The sequence below is a fragment of the Lepus europaeus genome, chromosome 1 (assembly GCF_033115175.1).
Source record: "Lepus europaeus isolate LE1 chromosome 1, mLepTim1.pri, whole genome shotgun sequence".
In the NCBI taxonomy this organism is placed as follows: Eukaryota; Metazoa; Chordata; class Mammalia; order Lagomorpha; family Leporidae; genus Lepus; species Lepus europaeus.
Window position 1 is genome coordinate 93,417,269 of NC_084827.1, and position 15,496 is coordinate 93,432,764.

At 43.0% G+C, this 15,496-nt stretch overlaps 1 protein-coding gene across 2 annotated transcripts; it reads right to left on the minus strand.

Moving 5' to 3' along the window:
* Positions 1–2,610: 2,610 nt before the first annotated feature.
* Positions 2,611–12,338, minus strand: RBM43 (RNA binding motif protein 43). Of its 2 annotated transcripts, none has more exons than XM_062186625.1 (4): positions 12,239–12,338; positions 8,780–8,990; positions 5,097–5,185; positions 2,611–4,384 (listed from the first exon to the last, which is right to left on the minus strand). In XM_062186625.1, exons 1-4 carry the CDS (start codon positions 12,239–12,241, stop codon positions 3,626–3,628), a joined length of 1,062 nt encoding a protein of 353 aa, XP_062042609.1. In that variant the 5' UTR covers positions 12,242–12,338; the 3' UTR covers positions 2,611–3,625. The 2 variants fall into 2 exon arrangements, with proteins under 2 accessions (XP_062042609.1, XP_062042601.1); XM_062186617.1 differs by lacking the exon at positions 12,239–12,338 and adding an exon at positions 9,857–10,785.
* Between the last annotated feature and the right edge of the window lie 3,158 nt (positions 12,339–15,496).

Below are 15,496 nucleotides of genomic sequence, written 5' to 3' on the forward strand. Positions count from 1 at the left end.
AGCATTGCTGGTAAAGTGATGACTGCAAAACAGCCCTAACATACAAATTCACACTGTATAGTATTTTCCACTGATAACCAAAATTTTTAATATCTCAAGCATTAATGAGTAGACTGTTTATATACCTTACAAATTCCTAAGTGCCTCTCACACCTGACAATATTCAGAAACCATAGCAAAAAGAACCCATAAAACTTCTTAACCATCAGATTAATCACAAGGGATTTTTATCTCACTAGTGAAACCTAGTGTTGATAAGCACATGTAGAGGATCACTGTAGATCATCACTCATGATGGGAAAATGTGATTACAGGTCAACCAGCTTGACAAGAAGATAAAAGACAAAGAGAGAAATCCTGCTACTTGAGTGTGTCTTGCCAGAGAAATTCTCCTACAGGGAGAAAACAATTCAGATAGTAAATGCAGACACATTCTAATGACGGAGAACGAGATTACTATTCATGAGATTGGAGGGGTAGAGGGGGCACCAGACAGCACAAACACACACAACATTCCTTAGGGAGTAGTTAAACCACCTCTTGCAATGCTGACATCCCATAATGGAGTGCCTGTTCAAATCTCAGGTGCTCCACTTCTGATCCAGCTCCCTGCTAATGCACTTGGGAAAGAGGTGGAAGATGATCCACTTGGGCCCATGCCACTCATTTGGGAGACCAGAGTTCCTGGCTCCTAACTTCGGTCTGGCCCAGACCCGGCTATTATTGCCATTTGGGGAGTAAACCAATAATGGAAGCTCTGTTTCTCCCTCTATACTGCTCTGCCTTTCAAATAGAAAATAAGAAATTTAAAAAAAAAATAAAAAGAAAATTCCTAGACCAATGAACACAAATTCATTAGATTCTTATTAAATGCAAAGTACTATACTAAATTCTGCAGAGCACAAAAATTGTTCAACTGTTTCATAAGTATCTGTGGAATGCTTACTACGTGTTAAGTGTTCCATTACAAACTGGGGATGAATAAAGTAGAGAAATAAAGCCCTTCTCTCAGGGAGATGGGCTGCATTCTTTTGTCTCTTCCCATTCCTGGTGGCTCCCAGCAATCCTTAGCGTTCCTCAAAAAAAATAAGAGGAATGTATTTCTCATGGTGCTGGAAGCCAGGAAGTCCAAGATCAAAGTGCGGGCAGAGTCAGTATCTGGTCAAAGCCGCCACCTGATGGCCACAGTGGGCCTGGAGGGCAGCATCGAGACAAAGGGGACTATTCTCAATCCCTAAGATCTCACATAGTTTGCATTTGGGGTGTTAATTTATTATTACTCATTTTTACTTATTTGAAATCAGTGACACGAAGATTTCCATCAGCTGTTCACTGCTCAAATGCCTGCAACTGCCAGGGCTGGGCCAGGCTGAGCTGGGAGCCAGGAACTCAAGTCAGGTCTCCCACACAGGTGGCAGGGACCCCATTCACTTGATGCCTCCTAGGGTGAGTATTAGCAGGAAGTTGGATCAGAAATAGAGCCAGCACTCAAATCAACACACTTCCCAAGTGGTGTCGTAACCACTAAACCAAACACCTGCCCCAAGCTTGCTAGGTTTTAGACCTGCTCAGAGTCTGTCACCCCTTCCTTCTCCTCTGTTTCTCCCTTTCGGAATGGAAATGTCTGTCCCGTCACTGTCTCATCATGGTAGTTTTGGAAGCACAAAGCTTGCTTGGTTTCACAGGTTCATGGCTGGAGAATAATTTTGCCACAGGAACACCTCATGCTGATTCTCATCCATATCTCAGTTGGACTTCAGATAAGATCTTGGACTTCAGACTTTTTGGAATTGATGCTGGAATGAGCTCAGATGTTGAACGCAATGAATGCATCCGGCATGTAAAGAGGACATGAATTTTGGAAGGCTAGGGACAGAAGGCTCTGGACTGAATGCTTGTACACCCCAATTCGTACGTTGAGATCCTCACACAGGGCCTTCAGGAGTGGAGCCTTCCAGAGACAATCAGATCATCAGGGTGGAGCCCTCATGATAGGATTAGTGCCTTACAGACTGAAGAGAGACTGCTTCCTCTTTCAGTTGCTTTCTTTCCTTTTCTTTCTCCATGCACACCTCTCTAATGGGGTGGCCCTCATCAGAACCCCGCCATGCTTGGCACCCAGATCTCAGACTTCCCAGGCTCCAGAACTACGAGAAATAACATCTATGATTTAAGCCATCCAGCGGCATTTTTGTCATAGTCTGAAATGACCACAACAGATCCCTTTTTGATTGTCGATTGTGTCTGTAGGTGCACAAAAGTGTTTTACGTTTGATGCAGTTCCATTTGTCTATTTTTGCTTTTGTAGTCTATGTTTTTGGTGTCAGAAATATACTACTCAAGGACATGGAAATTACACACTTGGGATTGAGATGGCTAAGAAAAATGAAAGCACAGTTTTTTTGGTACACTTTTCTACTGACACAAGCAGTTCTAATAATCATAATCACGTTGCCTGCCTCAGGATGAGCAAAATGTGTGTGTTTTATTATCTGTTAAACTAGGAAAGTCTCTGCAGTGCCCCAGATACTTAAATTGGTTTCATATAAAGTTTAAGTCAAGAGAGTCACAGACATTGAAACAATTGCTATAGATCTTTTTTTTCTCCCTTTATTTTACAATTACATTGTTAAAGTGACAACAAGAACAAGATCAAGGGTAGTAAGAATACAAATGATTCCAAACCTGCATTGCTTTGATTTATGATTTTTTTACTTTAAAATCATATGAAAGTGATATACATTCAGAAGAAATGGTACTTTGAATTTTTAATATTGATCTTTTCCCGGGCTAACAACGTGTGGGTAAATCCAATATTCTCTCATGTTGCTAAGCAGTGTGACAACAGGATTCAGCTCCCAGCCAGCAAGAGTTCACAAGGGGAGAAAACCCATGTGCTACAGTGCACTGTGCAGCTGAATCAGGATGTTCAATGCATTTTCAACTTATGATACTTTCTATTTACAATGAATTTATCAATACATAACTTATCACAAGGAGTTTCTGTAATAGAAATCTTATGGATCTCTTTCAAAATTCTTGATAATTATTACAGCCAACACTTACATAAGACTAAATAACAGTAAAAAAAAATCTCCATATATCCAAAAGCCTTATAAAAATAGTATTTAGTCAAATAATGACTATCTACATGAGAAACACTTTCTATCTAACTCCTGTTCCAAATGATTTTGCCAGCACTCTAATTCTATATGGAGGAGATACAAATTTGTCAATGTTAAGAAAGTGGCAACAGCATAATAACCATCATCCCAACTCCTCACAGATTTGTTTTTGAAGTATTTTAGAGTTCTGGAAAAAGTGAGATTTCTCCAAGGTAATTTAGTGAGAATTTTTTCAAAGTTTTTTTGCCTTAGATATTAGCTTTGCAATCAGACAGTCTGAGTTAAGTGCCACTCCTGTTTTTTCTAAACCAGGTAACTTCAGGCAAGTGTTTTTTCTCCAAATCCTAGCTTCTTCACCTATATCATGGGGATAGTGATGCTCCTAATGAGGGATTGTCACAGGATAAAATGAGATAAGGCATGTCAAGCTATGGTCATGTATTGCAGAGGCAATAACCCATGAAGGGAAGGCAGCAGTTATCACCACTACTGCTTAGACTTCAACTAACTTTGTGCCCTGTTAATTCCATCACCTGTTTTTTAAACAGGTAGGTGTCAGAAGAAAATCCTATAATGTCAATATGTGTCTTATAAGAATTTATCAGAACCCTAAGGTATCTCGGCTGCAGTTGTTCACACGCCCATTCAATGTTTCTTTTCTCTGTATTTTTCTTTCCTTCCAAAAGAAGTGTCTCTTTTCTGAGCTTATATTGAAGAACATGGGACCATTTTTCCAAGATCTTTTTGACATGTTTTACATTGTTTGGATACGAACCAACTTGAGGATTCCTTAAACTAATGGTGGTGATGTCACCATCCACTCTCTCCTGACTTAGAATATGGAACTTACTCAATGATCTTTCATAAACTCTACATTTCTGTTTCAGATAAAGGAAAACATCTGTGTCCAGCACAAGTGTTTCTTCATGTCCAGTAACCTCAGGTCCCAGGGTCCTGGGTGACCCCAGAGAGTCCCCACTTCTTGATAGGTGCTTCTGGAAGCTTTGTCTATCCCTATCTCTCCCCTCACTGACAAAATTCCTGTTTCTTTCTAAAAGAGAACTTGCTTTTAATAGCAACGATTCTTTGAGCTTCCTGATAGCCAGAAATGAACCTTCCACAGAGACTCTTCCGTTGGGTTCCAGGCGGCTGAAGCTTAAAGTTGGGACCATCTTTTGAAGATCCGTTATCAGATTTTCTAGAAAAACTTTACTCCCAAAAACAGAAAGATCAAGGATAGCACTTACAGAGTTGAAGACCTAAAATTAAACAGAGAGAAATTAAAACAGCACCACCTCATGGAACAGAGAATACACACACACACACACACACACGCTCTTTTTCTGCATTGCTCCACAGCAATTGCTCTAAACCAGACCCCAGCTCCCCACCCCATAGGCCCTGCTTCCTTGCCCCAAAGCTGCCCAACAAGGAATCCCACCTTGTTCAACCTGGGACTCACAGTTCCTCAGTGCACACCCCAAAAGAGAGGTGGTCCAACGACTTACAGACGCAGAAGCCTTTTTGACACAAGGTTCTCTGGAGAATGTATAGATGTAAATTATTCTGGCTCTGCCTGATGGATAGAGGGCCCCCCTAGAGCCATTCTCACCACCCTATACCTCCAGTTTGAAGTACGCCAGCTGGCTACTCAGAACCCTGGGTTTCTTAGCACAGTAGTTTGTAAACAAGTGCTTTGAAATTGAACTTTTTCTTCTTTTTCATACCTTTCCTGTCTCTTCAAAGTTCCTTTTCTGTGCTCATTTTTATTTTTTCCCCAACAGCTCACTATCACTTTAAAAAATATCACATGGGACACAGATACATAAAAACACAATTTCAAGAGGCTGAGTTGGGATAGGGAATTTGGGTTCTCTTTCTTAGAAGTCATGAAGCCAGAGCATGCCTCCCATACACAGGGATGCTTTCTGCAGAAGAAATACGACCCAGCTCCTCCAGCACTGCCCTTACCTTGTCACTAAAGTGAGAGACTGTGAGTCGAGCACACCCAGCCCTCTTTGCTAGACGGTGTGTCTTTTGCTTGCTGACGTTCTCCGCATCTAAGTGGAAATACTGGCATCAGAAGTGTTTCTGGCATGACACATTAATTATGTTTTTATTTTATAGGGAGGGAGAGAGGGAGAAAGGAAGAGTGAGAAAGGAGATGGAGAGGGAAGCCAAGAGTGCTGCCATTCTCAGACTCAAATGTTACCCAAATGTCTGCAACAGATAGGGCTGGGCCAAGGCCAGCGCCAGGAATCAGGAACTCAGCCCACGCCTCCTACAGGGACGACAGGAACTTTACCACCTGGGTCATTCCCCACTGCCTCCCAGGATCTGCATTAGCTGCAATCAGCAGCCAGAGGTAGAGATCAAATCCAAGCACTCTAATATTGGATGTGGGCATCTCAACCGTTAGGGCAAACTCCCACCCTAATAATGATTTTAATTAATAATAATATCAATGTTCAGCTCTGTTATTTGCAGTGTCTACTTTTTGCTCTAAATTCGGTATTCTAAAAGCTTTTTCCTTGCACTTGAACACATTGTAGTTCAATTTGTATGTACATGTGATCCTAATCATACTTTTAAAGATACACACAGGTATATACATGAATGGAAAACAAAAACCTGTAAGTAAACCCTCCATTCTGTTAGTCACAGTCATAAAGAGACAACACCTTTTTGGACCCAGGACAGTAGACTAAAGTCTCTTAATTCACTGGCTGACCCGCACAGTCTCTTAGTGAATCCTCTTTCTCACCCCATTCTCCAGATGTTGGCAAGTCCCAGACCTGAAGAAATTGTTGAGTGAACCCAATTTCAATGGTTTCACACACTTTTTCTCATGTATCACCTCAGCCTCAAACTTTCTCCCTTCTGCCTACAGAAATCTCTAGTCTATTATCCTAATAGATATCTCAAGTCTTGGTAACCAATCCACCCCCAAACACATTCTATCCCTGGTCTTCAGTGTCTCAGAAAATGACCCCTAATTCATTCACAAATTGTGAATACCTACCAGTTCTCATCACCTACCGTGGTACCACTCTGGTTAAAGCCAGCAATGACTAGTACCTTCTATTAGCCACCAGCTGCCAAATTGATCAGGTAGGAAAAGGCATTCCGTCTTGTCAGTCCTCTGCTCACAACTCTGCAGTGGCTCTAGACACCATACCTTGATCTGTAAGTTACTTAGCATAAACTGGCCCCAGTCCTCCATCCAATTACATCTCCTACCACTCCCCCCTACTCATTCCACTCCAGCCATTCAACCCTCCTTGCTGTTCTCCCAATCGCATAGCATGCTTCCCCTCATAGGATGTTCACCAGCCTGGGGCTAGAGTATTCTTCCCCCTTATCTGCATGAATCATTCCTGTACCTCATTCAGGTCTCTGCACAACTGACATCTAAAAGGAAAATCTTCCCATCATTCTATCTAAAATAGCACCTTCCAGAATATCTTACTCCTTTATTCTTCTTTATATTTTTTCATAGCATTCATATTTTATCTTGACATATAAATATTTAAACACATAAATAAGCATGTATAATCTCAATAAATTAAGCACCCAATATGTAACACGTATGTGTTTGCATATGATCTGTCCACCCCCATGGATCTACACTTCATGAAGACTCTGCCTATTGCATTCCTTGTTGTATCCTCAAGGCCTAGCATGGTGCCTAGCAAATGCGAGATAATCAATATTTGTGAATGAATGAATGAGTTACCTTTCATTCACTCATTAGAATAAGTCTCTCTCTTGGAGTTACCAATTCAATACATAAAATATTAACTTCTTGGGGCTGATGTGGCAGAGTGGGTTAAGCCACCATGTGGGAAGCAGGAACACCAGCATCCCACATTTCAGTCAGTCCTGGCTGCTCCACTTCCAATCCAGCTCCCTGTTAATGCATCTGGAAAGACACCAGAAGATGGATCGAGTGGTGAATCCACATGGGAGATCCAGATGGAATTCCAGACTCCTGGCTTCGGCCCGTTGCTGCCACTTGGGAACCAATCCAGTGAATGAAAGCTCTATCTATTTATCAATCTACCTACCCACCTATCTATCACTGTTTTTCCCTTCTTTTAAATAAATAAATAAACCTTTCTAAAAAGATATTAACTTCCCAAAATATAGAGGGTCACTGAGAGAACTAAGAAGCCTTTCCTGGAGCAAGCTTTGAAACTTTGACATGCCTGGGTTTGAGTCCTGGCCCAGCTCCTGACTGCAGCTCCCTACTACTCCGCCCCCTGGGAGGCAGCAGGTGATGACTCACATAGTTTAGTCTTTGTCACCCACAAAGGAGACTAGGTTTGAGTTCTCAGCTCCTGGAGTCAGCCTGTACCAGCCCTGCGTGTTACAGGCATTTGGGATGGGAAGTGAATCATTAGATGGAAGAGATATCCTTTCTTTCTCTCTTTCTCTCTCTCTTCCTCCCTCCCTCTTGCTTTCTCTGAAAAAAATAAAATAAAATAAAGCCCTTCCTGTCATCCCTCACCTGAACATCCCCATTGAGAAGGAAGTACTTAAATGATGGTGGCACCCGAAAAGACTGATAACCCAAAGTCTTGGCTTTCTCTGGAGCCTGTCCCCTCTCCAGTAGAGCAATGTCTCTTCCTCTGCTCATACTGCCTTGTGGCACATCCACTGCCGAGACTGACATGGAGATGCATTTTCTAAGGCAATTTATTCTGCCAGCCCCCTAAGCTGTCAAGAAGCCCACCCATTCCATGAGGCTGGAGGGGAGGGTATGCTGTGCAGATCCAACCTTCTCTTTACAGCAGGGGTGAATGTGGGGACCAGAAAAACTCAATCTGATCTCAAATGCAAGTCATATTTCTCAATTCAACCGTACCAGTATTGAATGGTGCTATAATAGAATATCCACCTATTGGTCTAAAGAGAGAAGTAGACGGTGTAATTATATTGTTGAAGCCACATCAAAATTTCCAAAGTGATTATCTTGTTTATAAGATAATACATAATGTAGGTGAGGTTTTTCTTCATTTCCCCCTGTATTTTACAAGTTGTCTGCAATAAACTGTGTCACATTTAGCCCATGATATAGACAGATTCAAAATAGAGGGAAAAAGTAATCTTTAAGAGTTTGCCAGTCATTAGCAACTTCATCATGAGCAATTTTCACAGTCATCTCTCAGCATCTGTAGGGGACTGATTCCAGGACCCTCCTGGATACCCAAATCCACAGATGCTCAAGTCTCCTATATAAAATGAAGTAGTTGCCTATAATGTACGCATAGTCTTCTTGTATCCTTTAAATCATCTCTGCATTACTTACATCACCTAATATAACATACATGTTATGAAAATCATTGTTGTACTATATCATCTGGGGAATAATGACAAGAAAAAATCTGTACATGTTCAGTGAAGATACAAATGTTTTTCAAATATTTTCTATCTGCAGTTGGTTGAATCACAGATGAGGAACCCCTGGATATGGAGAACCTACTGTATATTCCTGCTAATACAATATTGTGCCATTTTTACATTCAGAATAAACCAATTGTTTTTAAAGCTACTTTCTACTTCACCAATCCCATGAATCATTTTAACATAATACAATTATAATTTCATTGAAGAAGCATTTCTAAGATTATGAATATTTGATGTGGAAATACCTTTTTTTTCTTTGAATATTACATATGCAACTCCCTTGGTTCTTGTTGGATATATCACATCTTCAACATCTCCACCCTCATTTTTAACATCCTGGAAGTGACTCTTCACTAATGTGGCCAATAATTGATCACTGAACAGACCAACCGGAAGCCCAGCAACTATTACTGTTCTTTCCCAACTTTTGGATTCCTTGACATTTGAAAATGATGCCTGTAAGAAAAATAGTAGGGTACTCTCTTAAAATATAACATTCCACACGATAAAGATGACAATATACAAGTGAGAGAGACAGGATTATCTTATTTAATAACAGTGCGAACACAACTGGTTAGATACTTTAAAAGGAGGAGGAAGAGATCTTTGCTTCATACCATCTACCAGCATAAACTCTACAGGAATTTTAGAATTAAAGAAAAAAATGAGCCCTTTTGAAAGTATTGGTTAATATTTGATCTTCAGAAGGCTTAAAAAATAATAGAAGAAATTACAAAAGAAAAGATTAGGAGATAAATATTCTAAAAATTCAACTGTAAAAGCAAGCCTAACTAACTACAAAATATAGTAGTTTGGGAATGGCTATGTTTCCTTGATTGTAGAGTCAAAAATATATCAACCAATAAGAATGACATCCCAACTTTTATTGTCTGGGTGAATCAAAGAAAAATCACACTCCGAAAATAAAACCGCAGTGGAGTCAATCTTTCCTTCAAGCACATACTGGGGATGAACGCGACCACAGAGAGGACACACCACTGCAGGCCCTGCCACTAGGCTGGGCACAGAGTACCAACCGAAAAAGCTTCCCGAGCTTCAGTCCTTTGAACTTCCCGTACAAGGGATCTTCAAAACTGTCAAAGAAAATGTGCATTATGGATAGTATTTGCATGGATTTCAAAATTTTCCACCAAAATAAACAACTTTTATTCCATTTTTCCACAATTTTTTTTTTAATTTTTGAAATCCATGCATAGCTTTTTCTTTTTTTAAAAGATTTTTTATTTATTTTATTTGAGAGGTAGAGTTACAGACAGTGAGAGGGAGAGACAGAGAGAAAGGTATTCCATCCATTGGTTCACCTCCCAAATGGCCACAATGGCCAGAGCTCTGCCGATCCAAAGCCAGGAGCCAGGCACTTCTTCCCGGTCTCCCACGTGGGTGCAGGGGTCCAAGGACTTGGGCCATCTTCCACTGCTTTCCCAGGCCATCAACAGGGAGCTGGATTGAAAGTGGAGCAGCCAGGACTCGAACCAGTACCCACATGGGATGCCGGCGCCACAGGCGGAGGCTTAACCTACTATGCCACAGTACCGGCCCCTCCACAAATTTTTGAAGTGGCCTCATCTGGTACCTTGTCAGGTAGTTAATCAGCTAACAACCATTGTATTATTGAAGCATGCATTCTATCCCTGGCAACATGCTGGGTACCGTAAGTGACACTGACAAAGCCAGCACACCCTTATCCCTGTCGTTCAGTTCCCCCACATAAGTTTACTGAGTATTCATTCATTATGTGTGGAGCATGAGGACAAGATTTTAGGATTCACAACATTTTTAAAGGGCCTATATCTTGAAGAAAAGGAGGCAGTCACATAAGTAAATTATTTCAAAAGAATTTAGTAGGCTCAAAGAGGGAGACTGATTTCTCTACAGGAGGATATGAGCCAGCCCCCAACAACCTGGAACTGACACAAGATTATCTACAAGAGAATTCCAAAATATACAGTAAATGCCATCCAGGATTAGGAAGCAAGATCGATCTTGGCTAAAACAGTCAAAAAGGTTTTCCCAGAAGACAGGCCTTGAAGGCGGAGGTAGAATATGAATTGAGGCAAAAATGGGAAGAAAAAGAAGTTTCAGCAGACACAAAGGAGCAGGCAAGTAGGGAGGAAGGTAAAAACAGCTCATGATGAAACGAATATAAACCAAAACGAGTGGTTCCAGAACACACAACCCATCACAAACTACTGGCCACTTGTTCAGGAAGATTCTTCTTCAAATTATTCATACACTAAATTTTAGAGTGACACAATAAAAACACAGCAGATGTAAGTGTCCCTAGGTTCTAGCCTCAAGTGGTAAAATGTGTCTTCCCAAAATAATTCTCCCTTCAAGGAGGAAAAGATGACCAAAGAGATTTCTCAGATTCTCAGGGGACCTTCCTTGATGAGATTTGTCTGAATAAAACTCGCTGCTCTAACAACCCACACCAGCCAAACTGGACAGAAGGCTAAATTCTTTTGCTTTTTGGTCTTCGATGTCAAAGAAAACGCAATCAATTTAAATTCTGAAAAATCTCCCTCCACTTCTATATCCTCATCAATGCTAACAGTGTATTTCTTTCTTCAAGTGTCTAAATGCAATTCACCTTTAAAAATCAAAAGGACTTGTCCTTCAGCCAGTGTTTTTACGAGAGAGAACATAAAGGGATGGCCTTGTTTTGTAAGACCGCAGTAATTTTTATGCAGAGCCTAATCAATAATTTCAATGGCCTGCCAGGAATCTTCCTTACCCTTCTCTCATTGGCTGCAGCAGCTGTGGCTAACACACTTCATTTTACCGAGGTCAATTATGAACAAGGAGAGTTATTAATCTCTTCTTGCCATAATTAATAAGACGGCCCTGCCAAGAATTCTGAAACGAGAGACCGTAAGGTGAAGGCACTTTGCTCCAGTGTTAGGTTCTCCGCGCCTTTAGGCCATCGGATCAGAAAGCAGAAAAGGATAACAAGACACAAGAGTCTTTCACTGCCTTTGTTTATATTTGTTTTATCAAAATCGGTTGTTTCTTTTCACTGACGATGCCTTTCCTGCTACCACGCAAACAAAACGCACTTGCACCTGCTAACTGCATTTCCAGTTCTGCATTTCCAGTTCTGCATTTCGGACCAGGAACTCGAGGCTCAGCCCGGCCCTTGACACGGACGGGCCGGGGCCGAACCATCCCGGCCGGCTCGGTGCCGAGTTTGCGGATGGCTCTTCCCAGCCAGCACAGATGGGAAACACAGGGCTCTTTGTGGACCCCGACCCAAGGCCGCAAAAGGCAAGAATGCGCACCAGGGCACACGGAAGATGCGACCGCTTCCTAACTCGCATCCTCGGCTCCAGTCCGTTTCAAGCCCACGTTTGTTCCCTCACGGCCGGGGCGCGGGGACGAGCTACCCGTGGAGGGCACAGCGGCAGCTCTGACGCCGGGCAGTGGGGACGGGAGCGGGTGGCGGTAGGCCAGGTCTGGCCCCTAGGAGCTGCGCCCCTCGCCGGCCCAGGGCCAGGCAGCGGCGGGGAGGTGGCCCGGGCTGGCCGGCCGGCGAGGGCGACCCCCGGGCTCCCCGGCCTCCGCGCGCGTCCCGCTCAGCCCCGGGCCTGGGCCTGCCCCCGCGGGGTCGCCCGCCCTTCCAGGGGAGCGTGGCGACGGCACGCAGGTGACCCTACTGCGCAAAACCCAAAGCAAAAGCGACTTGCCATGGCGGAGCGACGCGCCGTCGGGACCCAAGCCTAGCGGAGCGCGGGCGGCGGGCGGCGGCTGGGCTGGCAACTTTTAGTTTCGCTTTTTTGTCTCCGCTCCCTTGGAGACGGGAAAGGGGCGGCCCTTCCACCCACCCCGCTGTTCTGCGGCCTCGTGGCCTCCAGGTGGGAACTCCGCCGCCGGCCCACAGCCCCGGCTGGTTTTGCAACTTTCCCTGGAGAGAGGCCCAGAGGATTCCCAAGCAGAAGTTCCGGGATTCCCTCCGGACGACCGGGAGCTCAGTGGAATCTGTATCACGTTTCCTGAACCCTCATTAGCTCCCCCTGCTAGCACACCGGTATCCTCTTAGCCTCCTCTCCCCAGCTCCCCCTCGCTATCCCGTGCCACAGACACACACCCCTCTCTAGTCTCTCTCCCCGGGCCAGCGCAGGAACCACTGCAGGCCTCCAGGCACGCAGGGCGCAGGGGTTAACGCGCAAGAGGGAACTCCCCTGGCTGTCCAGGCTGTGCTGGACCTTTGAGCCTGGCGCCCAAGAGGACAAGAGGGAATCCAGAGACAAGCTTCACCGCAGAATCAAAAAGCTGCCGTTTTTCCGTGATTCGATTGACTGCATTAGAAGGGGGGGTCATTCGCAGTGTTAGCTTCTCTGTACGGAAGCCCTGGTGTGGCTGCAGGCATGGGTAGGATTTGGCCTCTATCGTTGAGGCTCAGAACGCAATACCGCAGTGTGTGGCACCTTGGCCTGCTGAGGACTTTGAACTGAGGGAGACCGGAAAGGCCTCAGAGGCAAGGCTCGCTGACCCCCTCCCCTCTTGATTCCTGCCTCTCTCTCCCCCTGAGATAGTCATACGAACCAGAATTCCTGTTCCCCAAAGCAAGCTGTGAAACCTAGAAAGGTCACTCTCCCCTCCCTTCTCTCTTGATTCCTGTTCTGGAAAGATTCTGCCCTCTACCCAGGAAGAAGGGATGCTGTACAGAGAGGCCAAGAACTCTGAACAGACCTTGCTAGCAATCCCCCAACCTATGACCATTGAACCCCACTCTGGTCCAATCCTATTTCTGCATGGCTGTCCATTCTCCCCAGACCCTAAGCATGAATTTGGACAGTTTCCCTGGATCTCTGAATCTTCATTTACAAAGGCTCCCATGTCACATAAAACCTTAGTAACTTCCATTAAATAGATTTGTTATGCTTTTCTTGTTAATCCCTTTTGTTATTGGAGTATTGGCTATGACCTAACAATGGCGGGCACTTTTACAAGGTAGCACTTTTCCACCTGTATTCTACCAAAATGTAACTTGCAAAAAAAGTAAAGATGCATATATCCTGAGACAGTGATTTCATTTGCAGAACTGAATCTAAAGTTATAGTCCTAGTGCACAAGTAATACTAAGATACCATAGAGCGGGCTGGTGTTGTGGTGCCACAGGTAAAGCCCCTGCCTGCAATGCCAGCAATCCCATACGGGCACCTGTTCAAGTCTCAGCTGCTCCACTTCTGATCCAGCTCTCTGTTAATGGCCTAGGAAAAACAGCTGAAGATGGCTCAAGTGCTTGGGCCCCTGCTACCCTTGTGGGAGACCTGGAAGAAGCACCTGGCTCCTAGCTTCAGCCTGGCCATTGTGGCTGTTTGGAGAGTGAACCAGCTCATGAAAGATCTATTTCTCTCTCTGTCTCACCCTCTCTCGCTATCACCTTGCCTTTCAAATAAATAAATAATAATAAATAAATAAATCTTTTAAAAAGAAAAAAATCAAACTGGAATGCTCACACTTCCTGATTTCAAAACTGAGTCCAAGGCTACAATAACTGAAATTGCATGGTAAAGGCATAAGGACAAAAATGTATACTCGTGAAACTTGAATGAGCCTAGAAATAAGCTCTCATAAATGTGGCACACAGTTAATTTTATGTCACTTGACTAGGCTAAGGAAGCCCAAGTAGCTAGCAAAACGTTGTTTTGATACCTAATACGTTCAACATGGATGAATATAGAAAACACTACACTAAGTGAAGTAGGCACATAAAGGGAAAACATTGTATAATCCTAGAATAGGCAAACTCATGCAGACAAAAAGCACAATGATATAGTTACCAAGGACAGGGTACAGTTTCAATTGAAAATTTACTTTAATTTTTATTAATTTCTTTATTTTATTTGCAAGACAGAGACAGACAGAGATCTCCCATCCACTGGATCACTCCCCCAAATGCTCACAACAACCAGGACTGGGTCAGGAACCAGAGGTTCAATCCAGGTCTCCCATGTGAGTGGCAAGGACCCAATGAGTTGAGACATTATCTGCTGCCTCCCAGAGAACATATTAGAAGGAAGCTAGGACTGGGAACAGAACCAGAAATGGAACCCTGGCACTTCAATATGGGAAGCAAGTGTCTGAAACAGTGTCTTAACTGCTGTGCCACGCACCCCACCCTCGGTTGGGGATGTTGGAAAAGTCCTACAGATAGATAGGAATGATCATAGCACAATAATATGAATATGCTTAGTAACACTGAATCTTACACTTAAAATGATTAAAATGGTAACTTTTATAATTTGTATATTTTTCTGCAATATAGTTATTGGACCTAAAAATTAACAATTTCTTAATATCATCAAATATATAGTCAGTGCTCAAATTTCCAGTTGGCTTCTTTGTTTGCCTGTATGAGGATTCAAACAAGATGCAGACGTTGCAATTGCTTAATTTTTCTTTTGTTTTTAATTTTTACGTTTTTATTTTATCTATTTCAAAGGCAGAGAGACAGAGGGAAACACACAGAGATCTCCTATCCTTTGGTTCACTCCCCCACATGCCCACAACAGCTGGAGTTGGGCCCAGCGGAAGCCAGGAGCCAGGAACTTCATCAAGGTCTCCCACACAAATGACAGTGACCCAGCTACTTCAACCATCACCTAGTAGGAAAGGGGGAATGTGTTTATAAATCACCTGGTCTGGGATACTGTTATATCAGCAGAAAACTGGTTAAAACTGGTACCAAAACACAAAAACAGAGCCCATCATTGAATGTTTAACCTGTACCTAACAATTACTGATTTTTATGAGCTCTGGGATATTTATAAAGATGTTTAAAAATGGGATAAAATCATTTTTATAGGAGCAATATGCAATACTCAAAGAAAGCAATGATGTATTTCTCTATTGCACAACTATTAAAAGTACAAACCATGCCTACCTTTCTGGCCACGCATATTAAAATCTTTTTTAAAGATTTATTTATTTATTTAAAA